At 40.6% G+C, this 24,290-nt stretch overlaps 1 protein-coding gene and 1 long non-coding RNA gene across 8 annotated transcripts; one reads left to right on the top strand and one right to left on the bottom strand.

Moving 5' to 3' along the window:
• Positions 1 to 12,062: 12,062 nt before the first annotated feature.
• On the bottom strand, positions 12,063 to 23,701 carry LOC118393665 (mucin-15-like). Of its 2 annotated transcripts, none has more exons than XM_035786597.2 (4): positions 23,587 to 23,701; positions 21,397 to 22,222; positions 14,196 to 14,369; positions 12,063 to 14,057 (listed from the first exon to the last, which is right to left on the bottom strand). In XM_035786597.2, exons 2-4 carry the CDS (start codon positions 22,199 to 22,201, stop codon positions 13,936 to 13,938), a joined length of 1,101 nt encoding a protein of 366 aa, XP_035642490.1. In that variant the 5' UTR covers positions 22,202 to 22,222; positions 23,587 to 23,701; the 3' UTR covers positions 12,063 to 13,935. The 2 variants fall into 2 exon arrangements, with proteins under 2 accessions (XP_035642490.1, XP_052317933.1); XM_052461973.1 differs by having other exon boundaries at positions 21,397 to 22,217; positions 23,587 to 23,675.
• On the top strand, positions 14,400 to 18,311 carry LOC127907318 (uncharacterized). 6 transcript variants are annotated; one of them, XR_008064124.1, is made up of 4 exons: positions 14,400 to 14,757; positions 15,284 to 16,059; positions 16,156 to 16,320; positions 16,460 to 18,311. It is a non-coding gene; the product is annotated as an uncharacterized LOC127907318 (long non-coding RNA). The 6 variants fall into 6 exon arrangements; XR_008064126.1 differs by having other exon boundaries at positions 15,139 to 16,059; XR_008064127.1 differs by lacking the exon at positions 14,400 to 14,757 and adding an exon at positions 15,090 to 15,187.
• Positions 23,702 to 24,290: the final 589 nt, after the last annotated feature.

Genomic DNA, 24,290 nt, shown 5'->3' with positions numbered 1-24,290 from the left:
TTAACCCAACAAAGAAGCTGGATGCAGCCGGGGAAGAAAAACGAATGAAACCGTTTGAGTGATTCATCAATGTAGTGCTCCTCATTTTCCGGGATAGATAGGGGGTAAACACTGCCCTTCGGTGGGGACACTCCAGGGAGACACTCCAGGGAGAAAGTCAATAGCACAGTCTCCTGGACGATGTGGTGGCAGAGTAGAGGCCTTGATTTTGCAAAGACATTGCTGTACTGGGCGTATTCAGATGGTATGGTGGATGGCACTGCTGAGGCAGAGTCCTCAATGGTGGTGGCTCTGCTGGGTAGGCTGATAACTGGAGAAGCAGGTAGAAGAAGACCAGGACTGTAGTTCACCTGGTTTCCAAGAGATGGCAGGGTCGTGACGACAAAGCCAGGGGTGCACCGAGGATGAGTGGCTGTTTGGGGGATGAGAGTTCCATGAGTTGAATGGTTTCGGTGTAAAAGACTCCAATCTGGAGGGTGACACTCTGTCAGGTGTATAATGAAGCCCGTGCCCAATTGCTGCCCGTCCAGGGTGTTAATTCTTAAGGGAGGAGTGACAGGTGTTAGATCAATGTCAAGCTCTTGTACTAGCTGGTGATCGATAAAATGACTTGCTGCTCCTGAATCTATCAAGCTGGCTCCATACTTGGTAACCCCCTTCACGGTTATCAATACTGGGACGGAGAGTTGCTTCGGCGATACTTAGCAATAAGGACACGCTTACCTGCATGGCAGCGGTGGGACCCTTCTCATCTCTCTGTGGGAGGAGAACAGGGCAACGGCTGAGTAGATGAACTTTCCCTCCACAGTATAGGCAGAGCCCTTCTTGGATCCGCTTTGACATTCGATACACGGGAGAGGGGCATGACCCAACTGCTTGGGCTCTGGAAGACACGGACGGGATGACAGAATCATGGAAAGAGAAGGTTTCTGGTTCCTGGGTGGCAGAGTTCTTCGGCGATGAGGTGGTCGATGGAGATGGACATACGAATGTATTGATTTAAATCCTGAAGGTTCACCTCTACAGGCCAGCTCCGCCTGAAGTTCCCTGTTGAGTCCTCTTCGGTAGACAGTAAGTAAAGCAGTCTCACTCCATCCACTCACTGCAGCCATGGTGCGGACCTCGAGGGCATACTTGGCAACTGAATTGCATCCTTGTTGAAGTTCTATCAGGAGGTCTCCTATAGAGACCGGAGGAAGAGTGATCGAATACCTCTCTGAAAAGGGTATCGGGTTCTGTGCTGTTGGCAGTCCATATGGTGGTGGCCCAATCCAGAGCTTTGCCTGTGAGTAGAGACAACAAAATCCACCCTGCTGCTGTCGGTGGCGAAGTTAGTGGGGTTGTGCTCAATTTATTTGCTGCATTGCATCAGAAATCCTTAACATTTCCTAGGTGAACCGTCATATTTTCCAGGCATGGGTATGAACGAAGGAGGGCTATGGGTTACGATACCTGGCATCGGAGGAGAAGATGGCAAATTTCCTCCATAAGCTCCTCTTGCTGGGTTAGGCGACACTTTAGCTCCTCTGAATCCATTCATCATAATGAATAATCAGGTAGAAAAAGGTGTAGATTCACATGCAGAGCGCTGCAGATTTTTTAAAGCCTTCACAGAAGGCAGGACTCGTGATCCCAGGTAATGGTCAAACACAAGTAGGCCGTCAAAAACAAACCATTCAAACAGAAAGAACTGAACTTAATAGGGAGCTGATGAGACCAGGTGAGAAACGAACACAGGTGAAATCAATGAACTAAAATGAAAGACAGGGCTACGTTCCAGAACACAAAGAAACAGGGCTACGTTCAAGAACACAAAGAGGTTGGTTGACTAAGAAAATAAAAGCAGAACCTTACACATAACCATAACATGATGCAGCCACCACTATGCTTGAAAATATGAAGTGATACTCAGTAATGTATGGTATTGGATTTGCCTTAAAAATAACACTTTGTAGCTTAGTTAATTGCTTTGCCACATTTTTTCAGTATTACTTTAGTGCCTGGTTGCAAATAGGGTGCATTTTCAAAAATATTTTTTAATACATTTTCTAACATTTAGAAAAACACTATTTTACTTTGACATTATTGGGTATTGTGTGTTGGCCAGTGACAACAAATCTCAATTGAATAAATGTTTTAATTCAGGCTGCAACACAACAAAATGTGGAAAAAGTCAAGGGGTCTGAATACTTTCTGAAGGCACTGTAAATGGTTAGTGGGTTGGGTTGGTGTTGAGTTTGACAAGGTTTGGGTGTGGTTGGGAGAGCAACTTTTTAATAGTCTTCCAGCCACACAGTTATTGAATGAAGGAATTGTGGCCACAAGCTGAATTATCTGTGATTTCTGGAACTTGCAACAATTATTTGGATTGATAATACTACGGCTACTACTACTACAACTATAAGCCATTTAGCAGAGCGACGTACAAATATTTTACTTATGGGTGTTCCCGTGAATCAAACCCACTATCCTGACGTTGCAAATGCCATGCTCTATCGACTGAGCTACATAGTACTGCTGCTGCTGCTGTTGCTGCAACTAAAGAAAAACAGGCCCTTTGATTTGTGTTCTAAAAGCTTAGTGTGTTATGTACTGTGTGTCCTTGCTCTGAGACATAGATTCAAATCCTTCAACATTGCTTTGAAGTCAGTGAAGAGTCTGTCTTTCTTCCACCTTTGTGGGGGATGTGAATGAGTAAAATGGCATGAAGGAAGGTACAATTGGTTTGATGACAGTATGTCATCTGAAAGAGTATCATCCTCTGCATTGCAGGGCTCCGAATGGCTTTCAGTGTCCTCTGTGCACTCAGATGTAGCCGATTTTAATCAGCTTCCTGCCTTCGCCACAGCATGATACACACTATGGGAGATTGGGGACCTGGAAACACACAGGAACCAGTGGCTGACACTGAGGAGCACTTATGCAAAAGGAAGGGGGTAATAATGCAGGACATAAATTACTGACAGCAGAATATGTCACTTAATTGGTGCCCAACCGTCATGCAGGACACTATAAATCACTGGAGCACAAAAACAATAATTTTTACATTTAGACTTTGTTTATTTCTGAGTTTATACAAAAATAATTTTGAAGCAGGCGTGACAGTAATCAATTAGTGGGAACAGACCACTGTAGCAAGCATGATATGTCTGGGCCTCATAGAGAGACAGAGCTAAAACAAATAGTCAATTCAAAATGGCTACCACTGGGAAAACGTGGCGACTGGGAAAACCCTGACCACTAACCTTAACCCCTAGCCTAGCTAACGTTAGTCATCTAGCTAATGTAGCATTAGCCACCTAGCCACCTAGCTAACGTTAGCCACAACAAGTTGTAATTTGTAATATATCATACGTATTGCAAATTTGTAACATATTGTACGAATTGCAATTCATGACATATCATATGAATTGTAATTTGTAACGTACTATACAGCCTACAACCGCTATTATATTGGTAGGCCAATGTAATGTAACCTAACGTAAAGTCACATCCTGTGTCATACTAAATGGAGTTGCACAGACTTTAGTCAAATATAATACGTTTTACTCTGAGACCAGGTTACCCAGTGTAGCCCTCCAGTGAGTCACCTAATCAGCTGTAATAAAGGTGGTAACTGAGAAGCGCTAGTAGTTAGCTGCTTTTCACAGCTACATTTACAGCTACTAATTTAGCTGTTTATGCATGCTGTGGTAAAAGTGTGAGGCTATCATTCCTTAATTTCAAAAGTGTTTTTATTTAGTTAAACGTCTTTCGTGGAACACTCACTTCGCCATGCTAATTTCGTAGGGCTGACAAGATTTCTGAACCTTTTATTAATCAATGTTCAAAAGTACATTGACAGTACAGGATGACTCAATCTCATGTGTGATGTTCTGAAGTAGTAGGTGTGTGTTGTTGTCAATGGAGTAGAGTACAGTGATGGGCTACATATAAGACTGTATGCATCTGCATATTTATTATCTCGGCAACAGACATCTCCTCTCCCAGGGTCCTTAATTCTCATAACCATGAACAAATTAAGTGACCAGTTGCTCTTAAGCCACCATTACTGTACTGTAGCTTCTCCCTGCGGATAGAGCAATAGCTTTCATAGGCACAAATGTATCCGGAAACAGGAAATTGTTCAATACTACACTTTATTTTGCTATGTGAATTCTGTCACTGCTTATCGATTATCGCATCGAATCTACTTGTTTGTGTTTGGACTTTTATAGATTGGATTTTGTTTCTAAATCTCACGTACAGTACAAACCCAGAGGTCCTTGCGGGTGGATAATAGTTGTAATAATGAGCAGTGCGCCGAGAGAGCTGCAGCATGCACGGTGCATCTCAAAGCATGGCATATGGTGTGAGATCTTGCTTTGTTTCCTCACTTTTGCTGACCTTGGTATTAGCCTCCTTCCCATATATAATTAGGCAGGTGTTAATTCACTCATTCCTCCTGAGTCATAACTCAAACCAAGTGAAATGTGGCAGGCTTAACTAGCAACGCTCTGCTTCGGCGGATAGCGTTGAGTTGTGTGGCTAGCTGGTTGCTGTACTGCTGGCTCACTTAGCTGATCGATAGCTAATTCCCTTACATAATCAAGGGGCCACAGCAAAGGGAATGCAGTGAAAGGTGTGATAATTGATTACGTTTGCTCTACATTTTCCCCAGTGGTTCCGCTGGTGCGTTACCCCCTAATTTTTCACTGAGCTGTTGAGCGGAGGTGCTGAGGTGGGCTCCTTGCACACATTGCATTTGGTTAGAAGGGATATGAGGATATAATGCACATTAGGAGAAGTCTGTGTTGATTTTGTTGTGGGGGTTGTCTTACACAGTAGGCCTCCTATTGGGCCAAAATCTTAATTTATTTATTTAGTCTTACTTACTTTCAGATATACCTACTGTATGTATGTGTCGGGCCCACTGGCTTAAAATGCAGCACACGTTTATTTTAATGTGAAATATTGGTATTCATGGGGTCCTCAAACTATTTTGCTATCGCCAGCTTTTGCCGGAACCAACTGTCAGTCTAGAATTAAGAAGGCCTTTCTTTCCCTGAAGTGGTTATAAAATAAAAATCTGTCTGTCGACAAGGCCTCAGGTGTCGTCTCCAGGAGAACTGTCCGAGACACTGTCAATAGTCTAAGTACATCCAGCTGTGGTGCTGAGGAGAGGGCAACGTGAGATGTAAGAAACCGTGGCAGAATTTTGCCTGCCTTGCACATCTAAAGGCGACCGAGCTTAGAGGAGAAATGAGGACTCCCACAATGGGAGCAGCATGAAGTCGAATGAACTCCTTCCCAACAGAGAAGCCATGAACAGCCCTTGGCTGTCTCAAAATGTTACTAGCCGTCGAATCCTTGCTTCCACCGTCCTTGTTTACCTTAATTTCTTCAACTCCTTTTCAAGCGCGTTGGAAGAGAAGGTCGAAGGTCTCGTCCCTAAGACCTCCTTTTCCTCCATTGTGCTTTGAGAGAGGGGTGAGAAATTGACAAAATCAGAATGAAACGGCTAGTAATTTGACAGCTGGTAATGATTTCAGACACCGCAGTAAACTGCCTTGTTTGTTTGGGAATCCAATTTTATAAACAGTGAAATTCTCTCCAAAAACCAGTCTGGTTTTCATTGGTTTCTGATTATGCTGCCAGACAGTGAATAGGGCCTAATTTTCTCTAGATTGTGTATTGTGTGTGTGGATGCATGTGATTCAATATTATTAGTATTTCATAATAGCAGTTCATTGTCTTTTTACTTTTGAAGGGCAATAATTGTTCAGTTCAACACTTATTTTGGCAAATAACTTTAAATAATCAAAAACTCTTTACAAATCAGTCTTTTTACCTCTAGTAATTGAAATTCAATTTTAACCAAGTGTACGAACAAATTAATTAATTGTGTGGATGCCTTTGTACTCAGAGGGACATCTGCTCAAGGAACTATACATAAACCATTCCCCACTGGTCGACATGAGTTCGGAGGTATAGGGAAAAACAACACTCATTTTTATTTCATAACTACAGTACATCAAAAAGGACCTCTAAAGTCTAGAAGACAGGTGTCAAACTCATTCCACCGAGGGCCTGCAGGTTTTCGCTCCTACCTTGTACTTGAATGATGAGAATTAAGGTCACTAATTAGTAAGGAACTCCCCACACCTGGTTGTCTAGGGCTTAATTGAAAGGAAAAAACCCAGAACCTGAAGATACTAGGCCCTCCATGGAATGAGTTTGACACTTCTGGTCTAGAAGGATTATTGGGCTAGTAAATGACAGTCTGTTTTGAGGGTTAATTTGTGTGCAGAAGTACATCACTTTGATATCGTATGAAATATAAATATGATTAAAATTGTATAAAATATATAGACTACCGTTCAAAAGTTTGGGTTCACGTAGAAATGTCCTTGTTTTTGAAAGAAAAGCCATTTTTTGTCCATTAAAATAACATCAAATTGATCAGAAATACAGTGTAGACATGGTAATGTTGTAAATGACTATTGTAGCTGGAAACGGCAGATTTTTTATGGAATATCTACACAGGCGTACAGAGGCCCATTATCAGCAACCATCACTCTTGTGTTCCAATGGCACGTTGTGTTAGCTAATCCAAGTTTGTCATTTTAAAAGTCTAATAGATCATTAGAAAACCCTTTTGCAATGATGTTAGCACAACTGAAAACTGTCCTGATAAAATAAGCAATAAAACTGGCCTTCTTTAGACTAGTTGAGTATCTGCAGCATCAGCATTTGTGGGTTCGATTACAGGCTCAAATTGGCCAGAAACAAAGAAATGTATTCTGAAACTCACCACTCTATTCTTGTTCTGAGAAATGAAGGCTATTCCATGCGATAAATTGCCAAGAAACTGAAGATTTGGTACAACGCTGTGTACTACTCCCTTCACAGAACAGCACAAACTGGCACCAACCAGAATAGAAAGAGGAGTGGGAGGCCCCGGTGCACAACTGAGCAAGAGGACAAGTACATTCAAGTTTCTTGTTTGAGAAACAGATGCCTCACAAGTCCTCAAATGGCAGCTTCATCAAATAGTACCCGCAAAACACCAGTCTCAAAGTCAACAGTGAAGAGGCGACTCCGGGATGCTGGCCTTATAGGCAGAGTTCCTCTGTCCAGTGTCTGTGTTCTTTTGCCCATCTTAATCGTTTCTGTTTATTGCAACTCTGCCTAGAAGGCCAGCATCCCGGAGTCGCCTCTTCAGTGGAGTCGCCTCTTCACTGTTGACGTTGGGACTTGTGTTTTTCGGGTACTATTTAATGTATCCAGGCACTCCGCTTTGCGTCATGCGTAAGAACAGCCCTTAGACATGGTATATTGGCCATATACCTCACCCCCCATGCCTTATTGCTTAAATATCCCGTATTCATGGGAGTAGAAACTGCACAGTAGATAAACAACAAATACATCCAGTGTGCCAGTTTAGCATTTATCTGTCTTTGCAAAGAGGAAACCTACCATTTTCCTCTGGAACGTGATTGTTAATTTCACTCTGTCTCAATGGATGTGCTATGGGCTTTGAGGCTGCCTTTGTGCAATATGTCTCTAGCAGGGTGAATAAGGCATGCAAGCCTTTTGTTGACGGCTGCTTGGTTTCCTTACAAGCGAAGGGAATTCAGCTGACCTCATCAAGGCTGACAAGTGTTTTGTTTTCCGCCGTCCTGTGCTGTCTGGCCTGCAACTAGCAGCTACCCAGGCATGTCTAACACCTAGGGCTCTTTTCAATCCACATTGCGGAAGTTCAGCTTTACAGCAGAGACTGCATGTACGGTCAATTCTGCATATATCAGCTCAATTGTAAATTACCTTAACATTTCTATCACATAATCTGTAACGCTAGAGCCCCTACTGAACTGCAAGAAGCAGGTAGGCAGCTGCCAAACCAAATCTCTTATGCACTAGCAGGATTGTAGTATTACCTATGCTATGGCGCCCCCCTTTGAAAAGGAGCTGCAATACACTGCCAGGAAGCAGTTACTGTTTTTAAGAAAACAGTTCCCTCTTCATCAAAAACAACAGAGCAGGTTGGTGGGGGTGTTAGGAGGTGATGTGAGAAAAGCCGCTTCCTGAAAACCCTCTGTGACAGCAGCTGCACCTTGCACACCATATGCCCCATTTTGCCACCGATCCTCTCTAATCTCTCAGCTCTATCAGAACTGATCCAAATTGCAGTTAGAGAGTAATGGCATGCATGCCATTCCTCTCAGTGTTTCATCGAGATCCACGAGCTGGATCACTGTGGATCTGGAGTATACATTCAAACCTATAACAACTGTCCTTCGCTGCTCGTTCAGTCAATTATGTTAAACAAGCTATACAGAACTTTTTCCCGTATGGGTGCTCTTAAGCCAAAGCGGTCCCCTAAATGGACAGCAATATTATCGAGAAATGACATCAATGGACATAAAGAGTCACACCTTCCCACACCCATGAGCAAAACCATATATTGTTTGCCTAAAATGGAAGATTTTTGTGCTTTCATGAGATTACAATTTGTTATACAATCTAATTTATAAAACCCTTCTTACATCAGCTGATATCTCAAAGTGCTGAACCAGGCTATGAGGGGTGGCCAGTCCTCTTCTGGCTGTGCCGGGTGGAGATTATAACAGAACATGGCCAAGATGTTTAAATGGTCATAGATGACCAGCAGGGTCGAATAATAATAATCACTGTGGATGTCAAGTGTGCAACAGGTCAGCACCTCAGGAATAAATGTCAGTTGGCTTTTCATAGCCGATTGAGATTATCTCTACCACTCCTGCTGTCTCTAGAGAGTTGAAAACAGCAGGTCTGGGACAAGTAGAACGTTCGCTGAACAGGTCAGGGTTCCACAGCCGCAGGCAGAACAGCTGAAACTGGAGCAGCAGCACGGCCAGGTGGACTGGGGACAGCAAGGAGTCATCAGGCCAGGCAGTCCCGAGGCATGGTCCAAGGGCTCAGGTCCTCCGAGAGAGAGAAAGAAATAAAGATAGAAAGAAATAAAGAAATAGAGAAAGAGAGAGAGAATTAGAGAGAGCATACCACTAGAGGGATGTCTTCAACCACCAATTTACCATCCTGAGACAAAGCCGAGTATAGACCACAAAGATCTCCGCCACGGGACAACCCAAGGGGGGGCGCCAACCCAGAAAGGAAGACCACGTCAACCCACTCAAGTGACGCACCCCTCCTAGGGACAGCATGGAAGAGCACCAATAAGCCAGTGACTCAGCCCCTGTAATAGGATTAGAGGCAGAGACTCCCAGTGGAGAGCGGGAAACTGGCCAGGCGGAGACAGCAAGGGCGGTTCGTTGCTCCAGTGCCTTTCCGTTCACCTTCACACACCTGGGCCAGACTACACTCAATCATACTGAAGAGATGAGTCTTCAATAAAGACTTAAAGGTTGAGACCGAGTCTGCGTCTCTCACATGGGTAGGCAGACCATTCCATAAAAATTGAGCTCTATATGAGAAAGTCCTGCCTCCAGCTGTTTGCTTAGAAATTCTAGGGATAGTTAGGAGGCCTGCGTCTTGTGACCGTAGCGTACGTGTAGGTATGTATGGCAGTGCCAAATCGGAAAGATACTGTAGGTAGGAGCAAGCCCATGTAATGCTTTGTAGGTTAGCAGTAAAACCTTCAAATCAGCCCTTGCCTTGACAGGAAGCCAGTGTAGAGAGGCTAGCATTGGATTAATATGATCAACATTTTCAGCCATATTTAGCACTAACTGAAGTTTATTTAGTGCTTTATCCAGGTGGACGGAAAGTAGAGCATTGCAGTAGTCTAACCTAGAAGTGACAAAAGCATGGATACATTTTTGGACAGAAAGTTTCTGTTTTTGCAATGTTACTTAGATGGACAAAAATTGTCCTTGAAACAGTATTGATATGTTTATCAAAATAGAGATCAGGGTCCAGAGTAATGCCGAAGTCCTTCACAGTTTTATTTGAGATGAGTGTACAACCATCAAGATTGATTGTCAGGTTCAACAGACCTAGAACATGCATCTCTGTTTTGTCCGAGTTTAAAAGTAGAACATTTGCAGGCATCCACTTCCTTATGTCTGAAACACAGGCTTCCAGCGAGGGCAATTTTGGGGCTTCACCATGTTTCATCGAAATGTACAGCTGTGTGTCATCCGCATAGCAGTGAAAGTTAACATCTGGTGGATAGAGAGCCATTTATTATGGTCAACATAGGAGGGCGAAGTACATGAAGCAACCCTTTCGGTAGTTTAGTTGGACTTAGGGTCCAGTATGCAGCTTGAAGGTTTAGAGGCCATGATTATTTTCATTATTGTGTCAAGAGATATAGACACTTGAGTGTCTCCCTTGATCTAAGGTCCTGGCAGAGTTGTGCAGACTCAGGACAACTGAACTTTGGAGGAATACGCAGATGTAAAGAGGAGTCCGTAATCTGCTTTCTAATGAGCATGATCTTTTCCTCAAATAAGTTCATGAATGTATCACTGCTGAAGTGAATGCCATCCTCCTCCTTATCTCACAAAGGCACAAAACTCTTTCATTTGAGGAAAACAATAAATGTTGATCTGAATACAGCCAACATTCAACCCATAAACAATTAGCAACTAAACTTCCATAGTGTTCCTTCAAGTGGCCTTTCCTGTTTGGGAGGAAAACCATAGAACAGTCCATTAGGAATAAAGGCATACAAATTCAGGCACTGTTTTAAAATTCAGGAAAATAAGTTAGACAGACAAAAATATGTAAAATATGGTGGTGGATCTTTGATGCTATGGGGCTATTTTGCTTCCACTGGTCACGTGGTTCTTGTTAAGTCAACGACATCATGAACTTTTCCAAGTACCAGGACATTTTATCCAAAAACCTGGTTGTGGAAGTGGCTCTTCCAGCAAGAACATATCCCCAAGCACTAATCAAAATCCACAAAGAAATAGTTGATTAACCACAAAATCAACATTTTGCAATGGCCATCTCAGTCTCCAGACTTGAACTCCATTGATTTGGTTTGTATTGAAGAGGGCAGTCCATAAGTGCAGAAAAAGGATATCAAAGAACTGGAAAGATTCTGTATGGAGGAATGGTCTAAGGTCCCTCCAGGCCCGGTCCTGGCCATTCTACCACCCCAGGTGAGACAAAACTAGAATAGTCCCAGTAAGCAAAGTTACGTTGAAAATATGTCTAAAATACGTATTTTACACACACTGAGGTCAGGTTCAATTTAGGTTCTGAATGAAAGGTAAAAAATATGTACTTTCCGGACATTTAAAATACGTATTTTCTGGGACGTTGAAAAGACATCATTTATAGATATCTATGTTTGGGCCCTATCAAGGCTGGACAAGACCTCACAAAATCTGAGCCAAACATAGACGTCTATGTTTGGGCCAAATCAAGGCTGGTCCAGATCGGACAAAGTCTGAGTCAATCATAGACATATATGATTGGTTCAGATTTGTTCCGAACCAGACCAAAAACCAACATCCGTGGAAGTGGAAATCAAGACCGATCAAGACTGCACCAAAAAATACATTTAGGTTAGGCTACTTGATCGAAGAAACCTGCGTGATGTAAAAAGTGTTTGTCTCATAGGCTACAGAAAAAGCCACATCCTCTTCTACCGTAGGCTATATCTGTTACATGATTTCTGTTAGATTATTTTTGGGGGACGGAACGTTGGTGGAGCGTCGCAGCGATGCGTCTCTCCAACAGCACCCTGGAGATGCGCGCTGGGAGTGGACCTTAAATATTTTGTGCCCCTGCCTTTGACAAAGTGGGCACTGCTAATTACAGGTTGGCATCAGCGCTCACCTAAAAAGCCATATGCTACTGGTCAGTGGAGGCTCTTTGGAGGAGAAAGGGGGGAGGGCTCATCCTCAGTGAACTTATTTTTTTTTTAAAGTGAAACATTTAAAGAATCATTTTTAGATAAAACTATACTAAGTATATTCACGTCACCAAATAATTGATTAAAACACACTGTTTAGCATTGAAGGTCTACAGTATCCTCAGAAACACTGTAGGTTAGCACCATGGTGTAGACAGCTAGCTTCTGTCATTCTCTGGGTACATTGGCATCAAAGCAAAACCTAGGAGGCTCATTGTTCTCACCCACTTTTATAGACTTACACAGTAATTATGACAACTTCCGGAGGACATCCTCCAACCTATCAGAGCTCTTGCAGCATGAACTGACATGTTGTACACCCAATGAAAATATTAGGGAATTAATCTAGTACTGAAAGCATAAGCTACAGCTAGCTAGCACTGCAGTGCATAAAATATCATGAGTAATTGACCCAAAGAGAAAGAAAGACAATAGTTGAGCAGTTTTGAACAAATTAATTTCTTCCAAAATTAAGGAGAGGCAAGAGAGAGAGAGAGAGATTTGGTTGTATTTTGTTTTACTTTCACTTTCACAAATTGTCATTGTTTTTGTGCAGAATTTTACGAAAAAATAAACACAACATATGAAGTGCTGGTCCTATGTTTCATGAGTTGAAATAAAATATCCCAGAAATTGCCATATGCACAAAAAGCTTATTTCTATCAAATTTTGTGCACAAATTTGTTTACATCTCTGTAGTGAGCATTTCTCATTTGCCAAAGTAATCCGTCCACCTGACAGATGTGGCATATCAATAAGCTGATTACACAGCATGATCATTACACAGGCGCACCTTGTGCTAGGGACAATAAAAAAAGCCACTCTAAAATGTGAAGTTTTGTCACACAACACAATGCCACAGATGTCTCAAATTTTGATGGAGCGTGCAATTTGCATGCTGACTACAGGAATGTCCACCAGAGCTGTTGCCAGCGAATGTAATGCTAATTTCTCTACAATAAGCCACCTCCAACGTCATTTTAGAGAATTTGGCAGTACGCACAACTTGCCTCATAACCGCAGACCACGTGTTACCACGCCAGCCCAGGACCTACACATCTGGCTTCTTCACCTGCGGGATCATCTGAGGCCAGCCACCCGGACAATTGGACAATTGATGAAACTGAGGAGTATTTCCGTCTATAATTAAGATATTTTGTGGGGAAAAACATATTCTGTTTGGCTGGGGGCCTGGCTCCCAAGTGGGTGCTGGGTGCCTGGCTCCCAAGTGGGTGGATTATATTAGTATAAAATAATCTAATTTCCCCATTGATTTATGCAATATAGCTCAGTATTTGATATTTTGATTTTATACAGTGTTTTTTTCTCATCTTTTACAAAGGGTGCCAATAATTATGGACATGATTCTTGAAGTATATATCTTAACTGACTTGCCTAGTTAAATAAAAGTTCAATAAAAATCAAACATTTATGTTTATATTGAGTTGACCTGTGGCTAAATTGTAATTTAGAGTAAGGTACAAAAATAACCTTATTTGAGTGTAGGTCTTCATGTCTAAGAAATGTTTAATTACCTTTGTCGAACCATTTTGGAAATATAGCAGAATATTAAGACTTACTTTTTTTGGCTTTTAGTACTTCTATAATAGACTGTGCTGAAGTGTCTAGAATCCTACATTTAGATCCATGCATGACGTTTTCTCCCATTGAGATCAATGCGATAATTATGTGGAAGTCTAAGTTATGTAAAGGTAGTATTCGTCCTAGGCATAACAAAGAATGGGAACATTTCCAGCAAATTTAAAAACTTTCCTTCCAAACCAATGTAATTTTAGAAATAAAAACATATAAACATATTATTCAAATGTTCCAAAATAATAATAAATTCCTAACACATTTCCAAATTCTCAAAGTTTCCTGGAAATTGGAAAAATGTACAAAAAAAACGACACCGCGAATTTGGCTCTGAACCCACATAACCAATGCATTAGTGTGCAGTAAATCCGTGACTTGACATTCTGCTATAGAGACTTATGCACGTTAATGTGTATGTCGGGTCTCAATAAGTATTTTGTATATGAAAGTCTCCTTTAAAGTGTTTAAGGTTAGTCTTGGAGTCCTTCTCAATTTTGATGTCCTTGTGGAAAGTGGTCCATTGGGATATTTTCCATTTGGAGTCCACGATTGTAGTAGGCGGAACCATCATATTTCAAGTCCACAGGCTCAGGGTTGTTCAGTCGTAGAACTAGGAGTGAGAAATAGAGATGTGACATTTTGCATAGGATAGGATAACAGGAGCTTTCCTATTATTGATCCAGTTCTATCAGATAGAAAATATGCCAGGAAATCCTAAAAGGGAAATATCTCTAAGGGAACTTCCTACCTGGGTCTGAGGGGATTTCCTCAACAAGCTTCCTGTGTGTGAAATCCCGTCGGTCTCTCCTTCTCAGGATGACGTAGACCACCATCGCCACGAAGCACACTGCCACTCCTATGCCCAGGATGGCAGCCCATGCCTCACTCCTCTTCTTGTTCTGCACTGCATCTGAGGCCAAACCTTTAGAAAATGTATCAAAAAGAATACATGAAAAAAAGGGAAATACATTGCAAATACAACATTCTAATATCGGTGCAATTCTAATATATGGTGCAATAAAATGTTGTCTGGGATGATATATCTCTGTATTTCAAAATATTCATCCAGTTACACTTTATTTGGATAGTTCCATATACTGTAGATTATATACAGATGGTCAAACTATCAACAAAGTGGCTGTTGATAAGCAAATACTTCCTACGGTTACGTTTAGGGATAGGTTTATAATAAGGGTCAGGGTAAGAGTTAAGGTTAGGGTTAGTGGATAGGTTTATAATAAGGGTCAGGGTAAGAGTTAAGGTTAGGGTTAGTGGATAGGTTTATAATAAGGGTCAGGGTAAGAGTTAAGGTTATGTTTAGGGATAGGTTTATAATAAGGGTCAGGGTAAGAGTTAAGGTTAGGGTTAGTGGATAGGTTTATAATAAGGGTCAGGGTAAGAGTTAAGGTTACGGTTAGGGATAGGTTTATAATAAGGGTCAGGGTAAGAGTTAAGGTTACGTTTAGGGATAGGTTTATAATAAGGGTCAGGGTAAGAGTTAAGGTTACGTTTAGGGATAGGTTTATAATAAGGGTCAGGGTAAGAGTTAAGGTTACGTTTAGGGATAGGTTTATAATAAGGGTCAGGGTAAGAGTTAAGGTTAGTGGATAGGTTTATAATAAGGGTCAGGGTAAGAGTTAAGGTTAGGGTTAGTGGATTGGTTTATAATAAGGGTCAGGGTAAGAGTTAAGGTTAGGGTTAGTGGATAGGTTTATAATAAGGGTCAGGGTAAGAGTTAAGGTTACGTTTAGGGATAGGTTTATAATAAGGGTCAGGGTAAGAGTTAAGGTTACGTTTAGGGATAGGTTTATAATAAGGGTCAGGGTAAGAGTTAAGGTTAGGGTTAGTGGATAGGTTTATAATAAGGGTCAGGGTAAGAGTTAAGGTTAGGGTTAGTGGATAGGTTTATAATAAGGGTCAGGGTAAGAGTTAAGGTTAGGGTTAGTGGATAGGTTTATAATAAGGGTCAGGGTAAGAGTTAAGGTTAGGGTTAGTGGATAGGTTTATAATAAGGGTCAGGGTAAGAGTTAAGGTTACGTTTAGGGATAGGTTTATAATAAGGGTCAGGGTAAGAGTTAAGGTTACGTTTAGGGATAGGTTTATAATAAGGGTCAGGGTAAGAGTTAAGGTTAGTGGATAGGTTTATAATAAGGGTCAGGGTAAGAGTTAAGGTTAGGGTTAGTGGATTGGTTTATAATAAGGGTCAGGGTAAGAGTTAAGGTTAGGGTTAGTGGATAGGTTTATAATAAGGGTCAGGGTAAGAGTTAAGGTTAGGGTTAGTGGATAGGTTTATAATAAGGGTCAGGGTAAGAGTTAAGGTTAGGGTTAGTGGATAGGTTTATAATAAGGGTCAGGGTAAGAGTTAAGGTTAGGGTTAGTGGATAGGTTTATAATAAGGGTCAGGGTAAGAGTTAAGGTTAGGGTTAGTGGATAGGTTTATAATAAGGGTCAGGGTAAGAGTTAAGGTTAGGGTTAGTGGATAGGTTTATAATAAGGGTCAGGGTAAGAGTTAAGGTTAGGGTTAGTGGATAGGTTTATAATAAGGGTCAGGGTAAGAGTTAAGGTTAGGGTTAGTGGATAGGTTTATAATAAGGGTCAGGGTAAGAGTTAAGGTTACGTTTAGGGATAGGTTTATAATAAGGGTCAGGGTAAGAGTTAAGGTTACGTTTAGGGATAGGTTTATAATAAGGGTCAGGGTAAGAGTTAAGGTTAGGGTTAGTGGATAGGTTTATAATAAGGGTCAGGGTAAGAGTTAAGGTTAGGGTTAGTGGATAGGTTTATAATAAGGGTCAGGGTAAGAGTTAAGGTTAGGGTTAGTGGATAGGTTTATAATAAGGGTCAGGGTAAGAGTTAAGGTTAGGGTTAGTGGATAGGTTTATAATAAATGTCAGGGTAAGAGTTAAGGTTACGTTTAGGGATAGGTTTATAATAAGGGTCAGGGTAAGAGTTAAGGTTACGTTTAGGGATAGGTTTATAATAAGGGTCAGGGTAAGAGTTAAGGTTAGTGGATAGGTTTATAATAAGGGTCAGGGTAAGAGTTAAGGTTAGGGTTAGTGGATAGGTTTATAATAAGGGTCAGGGTAAGAGTTAAGGTTACGTTTAGGGATAGGTTTATAATAAGGGTCAGGGTAAGAGTTAAGGTTACGTTTAGGGATAGGTTTATAATAAGGGTCAGGGTAAGAGTTAAGGTTAGTGGATAGGTTTATAATAAGGGTCAGGGTAAGAGTTAAGGTTAGGGTTAGTGGATAGGTTTATAATAAGGGTCAGGGTAAGAGTTAAGGTTACGTTTAGGGATAGGTTTATAATAAGGGTCAGGGTAAGAGTTAAGGTTACGTTTAGGGATAGGTTTATAATAAGGGTCAGGGTAAGAGTTAAGGTTAGGGTTAGTGGATAGTAAGTTGAAATGTTGTTGACAGTTATTGAACATCGACAAATCATATACAGTACAAACCATCTACTTGTGACTATCCAAATAAAGTACCATTCTTCCTGTAATTGAGGGCAAAATGTGCGTTTAAAAATAAATGTGCATAAAGAGCACCCTTTTGCATGAGTAGTCTCCAACTCAATAGATAGTACTATTTCCCAGCCGTGTCATAACGCCGCCACAATCAGTGCAAAAGCCATGCGTTAACAGGTTTTATTGCAATTCAGTAAAAGTTTTCCATCTATTTAATCACGTTGAACCAATTAGTGAAACCAATAATTGACCAATGTCAGTCAAATGAAGTGTAAAGTGTATCGGTATTTCATACTCGTTTCATGTCATTTGTGAAATTACCACGGAATTGATACAGTGCTTTCAGAAAGTATTCACACCCCTTGACTTTTTCCACATTTTGTCCTCTTACAGCCTGAATTGAAATTGGATTACATTGAGATTTTGATTCATTGATCTACATACAATACCCATCATGTCAAAGTGGAATTTAGTTTTTAGAATTTAGTTTTTTTTTTTTTACAAATTAATAACTTATTTAAAGCTGAAATGTCTTGAGTGAATATTCAACCTCTGTTATGGCAAGCCTAATAAAGAAATTGCTGCATTTTGAATTTATATTTCTGTTCAGTGTAGTTACTCCACAATACTAACTTAAATGACAAAGCAAAAAGTAGGAAGCCTGTGCAGAATTAAAAATAATCCAAACATACATCCTGTTTCCAATAAGGCACTAAAGTAATACTGCTAAAAATGTGGTAAAGAAATGTACTTTTGTTCTGAATACAAAGCATTATGTTTGGGGCAAATCCAAAATAACACATCACTGGGTACCACTCTTCATATTTTCAAGCATGGTGGTGGCTGCATCATTTTATGGGTATGCTTGTCATCGGCAAGGACTAGGGAGTTATTTAGGATAAAAATTTATGGAATAGAGCTAAACAGACAAAATCCTAGAAGAAACCTGTTTCAGTCTGCTTTCCACCAGACACTGGGAGACAAATTCACCTTTCAGCAGGACAATAACCTAAAACACACGGCCAAAACACTGGAGTTGCTTGCCAAGATGACATGTAATTTTTTCTGAGTGGCCTGATTACAGTTTTGACTTAAATTGGCTTGAAAATCTATGGCAAGACTTGAAAACAGAAGTCTAGCAATGATCAACAATCAACTTGGCAGAGCTTGAAGAATTTTACAATCCAGGTGTGCAAAGCTCTTAGAGACTTACCCAGAAAGACTCACAGCTGTCATTGCTTCCAAAGGTTATTCTAATACGTATTGAATCAGGGGGGTTGAACTAGTGTTTCGTTTTTGCGTATATATTTTTTGGATCACATTTTTCTTCCACCTTGAGTATTGGTTGTGGATCGTTGACTAAATTGACAATTAAATACATTTTTTCCCCACTTTGCAACATAACAAAATATGTTTTAAAAAAAAGTGAAGGTGTGTGAATAGTTTAAACATTTGACCAACATGATTTATTAAATGATGCTCTCCCTGAATCTCTGATTGAATTACGTTAACCAACCCCGTAAGAGGAAAAGCATTATGGCTGAAATGCATTTACAGGCTGTGTTAGTTATGCTAATGTATTGATAAAAATGCAGTTCCTTGTGCCTTGGATCCAGCACCGAGGTTGTACTCATTAATTTTGTGACTTTTATTGATAACAATGCCACGAAAAGATAAAGCAAAGAGGACTATGGATTGTTTGTGTTACCCATGGAAACCTGTTTACCATAATACTACTGTCTTCTTGGGCATAATGTGGTTTGTGGTATACGAAGGTGAGATCTAACTATTCCAAGGGCAGTTTTGATAAAACTTAATACAACTAAATGAAAAGTACCAGACTAGTCAATATGTTAATAAGATTAACAACATGTTTACTATGAACAACAGTTTCCCCTCTTCGAAAAAGCTTTCACAATCTCAGTCATCACATTTGGAAATTCAAATGTTTACTTCCCTGACATCTCCTTATCTGAAAACCAAGCTTGTTAACCTCACTTGTGTTTCTATTTTCTCACAACACCTTTAATTTGATAAAAAAGGAGCACACCCTGCATTTACATTAGAAGAAAGGGGGGTATTTATATTAATTCATGTGTTACACGTTTCGTCAAAATATTGTTTTGGCTGTTTAAGCCTGACTCCCGACTAAACGCAATGTCGATTGGCACTGATGAAGAAGTGCATTATAGTTGCTTGGGAAAACATTGCCATTTCTAAAGGAGGAACATAATTAGTAGGAAAACCTTTTGTCATCATTGTGATGTTTTCAGATTGACATTAGATGTAGTATTACGTTAGCTAGCTAGCTAAGATTGAGGGGAGAGCATCTGATTTTATCTAGCTAACTCTAGAATTGCTAGGTATTTTTTATGAACTGCTAGCTAATGGCAACATTGCCATCTGTCTAAAGTAAATTTGGTATTTGGTCTTTTTTGGTATTTTATTCGGATCCCCATTAGCTGTTGCTGAAGTAGCAGCTCCTCTTACCTGTGTTCACACAAAATATGACATAATACAGAACAGACAGAAAATAACAGCTCAAGGACTGAACTACACAATTTTAATAAGAAAATAAGAACAAAATAAGAACCTGTTTTGGTTCCAGGTAGAACCCTCTGTGGAAAGGGTTTTACATGGATGACCAAAAGACTTATACCTGGAACCAAAAGGAATTCTTCAAAGGGTTCTCCTATGGGGACAGCCAAAGAATCCTTTTAGGTTCTAGATAGCACCGTTTTCCCCCAAGAATGTAGTGTAATTTAGACTAAAAAGTCACAATTTGGAATGACTGGGCACCACTTGACTTTTGGGGGCCACTATGGCTGAGGTCTTTTTAGAATGTAGACTCAAAAAATTAGGAGTGCATCAAGGGTTCTTCTAAGATCCTCAAAGTTCATCGAAGAACCTTATGGTTCTTGGCACTGAAAAATGCCAACAAAAAGGTTCTTCCAAGAACCACATAGGAGGTTGGGTTCATAGAGGAACCACTTTAGTTCTTGGGGGGGGTTCTTGCAGGAACCTAACTACCCAATAGAAACATTTGGAATTGAATTTGAGACCACAACAGGTGCAGGCATTTAACTGAAAAATTGAAAGATCTCCTCAATTTAAGGTAAGGTTTTTCCCTAGTTTGATCTAAATTGATATTATTTTATGATTATACTGTCTATCTTTCATATTTGTGCAAATGGATGCTTGACACTTTGTCCCTTTTTACAATTCGTTCTATGACAGAAAATGGACACAATTCAATGGATATCAAAAAAAGGATCCTCCAGTTTAGTGTAACAATGGCGTGATGCTACCAAGTGACGGCGGGTCAATCAATGAATAGAGAAGAAATGATCTAGGTCCGGATATTGTCTACTTTTGTGTGACATGGTTGTGGAAAACGCTACACCTTTTCACTCCATGTTCCCTGGAGTAATTAGCCAGTATTGGTTGTTAGTAGATTAATAAACATTGCCTATAAAGACTGCGATGCATAACTAGTAAGCTGTACTAACCATGGAAAATCTGTAAAGCAACATGCAAATGAGGTAAACAAACATGTCAAACCAGCCACAGTCTAAACAAATCACTGGCTGAAATGTATGATGAGGTCTTCTCAAAGTTAACACTGTTTTTCGTTACACATTTCCAAGTTTTAGATATTGAAATCCATGACTGGACCTGGCAAATAATGTGTACGTGTTTGAAAAGGATGTAATTGAGTTTGAATTACAAGAGGATCTATTCGTACATCATTTATAACCTGTCAAAATTGGGGATATCCTCCTTTAACGAATGTCTCCAATCACCCACTCAAATAAACCCTTGTTTAGTATGTTAGAAACTGGAGAGCAGTACTCTCACGCCCTGTATGGCAGCAACGAACCTCAGCTACTGACCCCCTCCTTCCTGTAGCCAGGCTAGCATAGGGGTCTTTTGTCCCCTGAAGAAGGTGTTTGTAATGGAAGCCTCCACTCACTGTGGGCATGCAAGTCTTTTCTGAAAGTCAACCCTACCCAGCCGGTTAAGGAAGGGGAGTTTGTGCTTTGATTTTTTTTTTACAAGTAACAAAAAAGGAAAGAGATCCGTCAAATGTGGGTCAGGGAGAGACTGGAAAGAAAGCATTGTGTAAAAAAGACGATGATGATATATCATAAGTGCCCTTTGAGTGTTGTTGGGTATTGTGTAACTCTCTAACTAGGTCCCTCCTATGTTCAAATCTGATACTGTGTGGTTATTTGTAACTTTTGACTGCTCTGTCTGGTTGCTGACTCATGCATTAATATGCCTCTCCCAAAACATTTAAAACAATATCACAATGGTTAAATGAAGTGAACACACCCAACTTTAAATTGTTGTGATCTCTTGGTATCTCCCTAAAAGTTGTTACAGGCTCACTTGAACAAGCAAGTAAGTAGGTTATAGGCGCACACAGCAGTACCCTCGAGACAAAGAATGTACCAGATATTTAGACGCTGGAACACTGTCTCCTCACCTCTCGCGTTGCTTCCTGAAGCGGCACCAGTTTCCATCATGGATGTTATTGTGCTGGGATCTGTGGTTGTTGTAGTTTCTGGGATGATTTTGGCAGTTGTAGTCCCAGGGGAGTCCAAGGGAAGCTTTGTGGAGGGGGAAGCTGTGGATGGTTCACTGGATGGCTCTGGTACTGCAGTCGTTACATTATGGAAGTCCTCTGTACTGTTGGTTACCCTGTTCTCAGCACCAGGATCTGGACCAATCTGCTCTGTGCTATTGGTGTCTGGAGCTGTGGTTGTCTCATTTAATTCAGTGTAATTGGACATGGAATTAGAGCCATTTGAGTTTTCTGTGATTGCAGTAGTGGTGGTAGTTTGGAATCCACTGTCCTCTCCGGTTGCATTGGAAACTTGGCTTGAGTTTAAGGCAACACTCACTGGGGGTTCTGGTGCAACAGTGGTTTCTGGAGGTTCCTCTGCTGTAGTATTTGGCAACCCTGGTGGCATTGTGGTGCCAATTGTCACACCACCTGAAGTCTCATTTGTGTCCTGGATGCTGTCCTGTTCCCCACTAAATGACACAGAGCCATTTGTGATAACCCATTCAGAGTCATCTGTTGACTCAGTACCCTCCAGGGTCATATCAACAATGTCATTGGACTGAGCTTGTGATGCTGTCTTGTTTAGCTTGGATTTGACCAATTGACGAAGCCAACTTTGATCAATCGTTTGTCCTGGAGAGTCTGTTGGTGCCTGGAGCAAGGCCACATGAAAACCTTGCAGTTGCAGAAGCAAAACAGCACTGATGATTGCGTAAAGATCCATATCCTGTCTCTCGTTCCTGTTCTGAACAACAATCAACATATTTTTGTTAGATACATTGAGTCAAGGTTGGTTCTCCACAAATGTCAAATCTGTTTTCTTAATTATCCCATTTTGGCCCAAATGTCCCATGGTCTGCAGGCCACTATTGATTATAAATAAAGATTTTTCTTAAGCAACCAGTCGCCAACAATTAAAGAAATGTATGAATAGTTCAACTGATTAAGGCCAGATAAGGACTTTATGAATTCCCAAGATTCCTATATGGTATTTTATATTCCCCATATGTTATGGAACAATTGCTCACCCTACACTACATAAAAAGCAAGCTCTCTATGGGTGGTAGATTGATTTGACTTTATTGTTATCTTTTAATAGAATTATTATCTATTCATACCAATCCAGGAGATAAAATGTTGATGCTATCAGTTTAGCTTTGATCTCAATTTTGTTAAGGCTGACTCAGGGTCAGAAGGACAATTATTTCCCCTGAATAGAAGCAAATGTTTTTCTAATAAAATCTCACCGAACTTGTATTATAGAGTGTCTGCCAACTCAGTTATGGGGACAATAGACTAAAGGAATGCCAATGCAATAATCACTCAGGGTGTAACTATGGGGAGACTCCCATGTACTTTAGTTGAGTCAATCTGGGATGAACAGCGATATTGCCTGTTGGCATGCTAAATACACATTCAGCAGCGTTTTCAAAGCACACATGAATGTCTACCTAGCATTTCCCCTTCAGAAATATCCATAAAGCCAAGGGTTGATTAGGTTTTGATAGCATGATAGAAATAAAATATCTGAAATAATGTGTTCTGTCTGTTGGGGTTAATTACCTTATTTTATTTACATTTAAACATAGAGAAAGTGTCATGATTAACTCAGTCACTGTAGACCATCTTTTTGCCGAAATGTTATCCTCCTTCAATCACTCTGAGTATCTTTGTGTTAGGTTCGTGTGCTCTTCCAACTTTACATATTTGGTTTGGTAAAAGTAAAGTTGGTTTAATTAACACCATTTGAGTCCCCTCAGCAAATTATGCAAAAAAAACACATACACTTGACAATGACCTTAATCTGCATAAAACAATAGTCTGGAGGAGATGACACATGTATATTGGTTTGCCTGACTCGTGGACAACTACTAAGTACAACTTTAACCCACCAACACCTCAATATGATCATTCTGTTTCATTTGAAAGTGGTATGGCATTTGCAATCGGACGGATTTTCCTCATTCGTTTTGGTGGCGTTATCATTTTACTAATCAAACTGTACCAGACACATATATTGGTCACACAATTAAATGTCTACCATACATCTCCCATACAGAAGAAATTGTGAAATAGCTCTACATTACTAAAATCCCGATCACCACGTACCTTTTTCTGGTGCTTGGTCAGGTGGTTACAGCTAACAGGTGTGCAGAATGCAGTGAGATCTCTCAGTGAAACAGCCAGCGTATGAGAGAGAGGGAACAATAGGCTAGGGAAGGGGGAGGGAAGTGCAGTGCAGGGTATTCAGATCAGAACAGCCAGGAACCTGTTCTACCTGATTTTACACCTGACACAAACACACCCTGATATCCAGACAATCCCTAAATGGTCATATGGAACTGGCTATAGGGTAACTAAGGTTATTTAGACATGTCATGGTTTTACGGCTTATCTTCTGTGTTCCTGAGATGTACACTACACATCAGTTTATTTCAGTTCAGTTTGGTTTCCAGGTGTGCAGCACCTGAATTCCCCCTTTGGGCGGAGCATCTGCCCCCAGGTCCTCGGGAACATTCCTCCCTTGTGATCGTGGAATGGCTTCTGTCGTCATGGCAACAAAAGGGCAGTACAGCGTCCATCAAATCAAATCAAAAGTCACATGCGCCGCATACAACAGGTGTAGACATTACAGTGAAATGCTTACTTATGAGCCCCTAACCAATAATGCAGTTAAAAAAAATATATGAGTAAGAATAAGAAATAAAAGTAACAAGTAATTAAAGAGCAGCAGTAAAATAATACTCGTGAGACTATACACAGGACCATGTTAGTTTGTTGGTGATGTGGACACCAAGGAACTTGAAGCTCTC

The sequence above is a fragment of the Oncorhynchus keta genome, chromosome 14 (genome assembly GCF_023373465.1).
Source record: "Oncorhynchus keta strain PuntledgeMale-10-30-2019 chromosome 14, Oket_V2, whole genome shotgun sequence".
Lineage (NCBI taxonomy): Eukaryota > Metazoa > Chordata > Actinopteri > Salmoniformes > Salmonidae > Oncorhynchus > Oncorhynchus keta.
The sequence above is the reverse complement of the archived record's forward strand: the minus strand, read 5'-3'. Positions and strand labels throughout refer to the sequence as shown.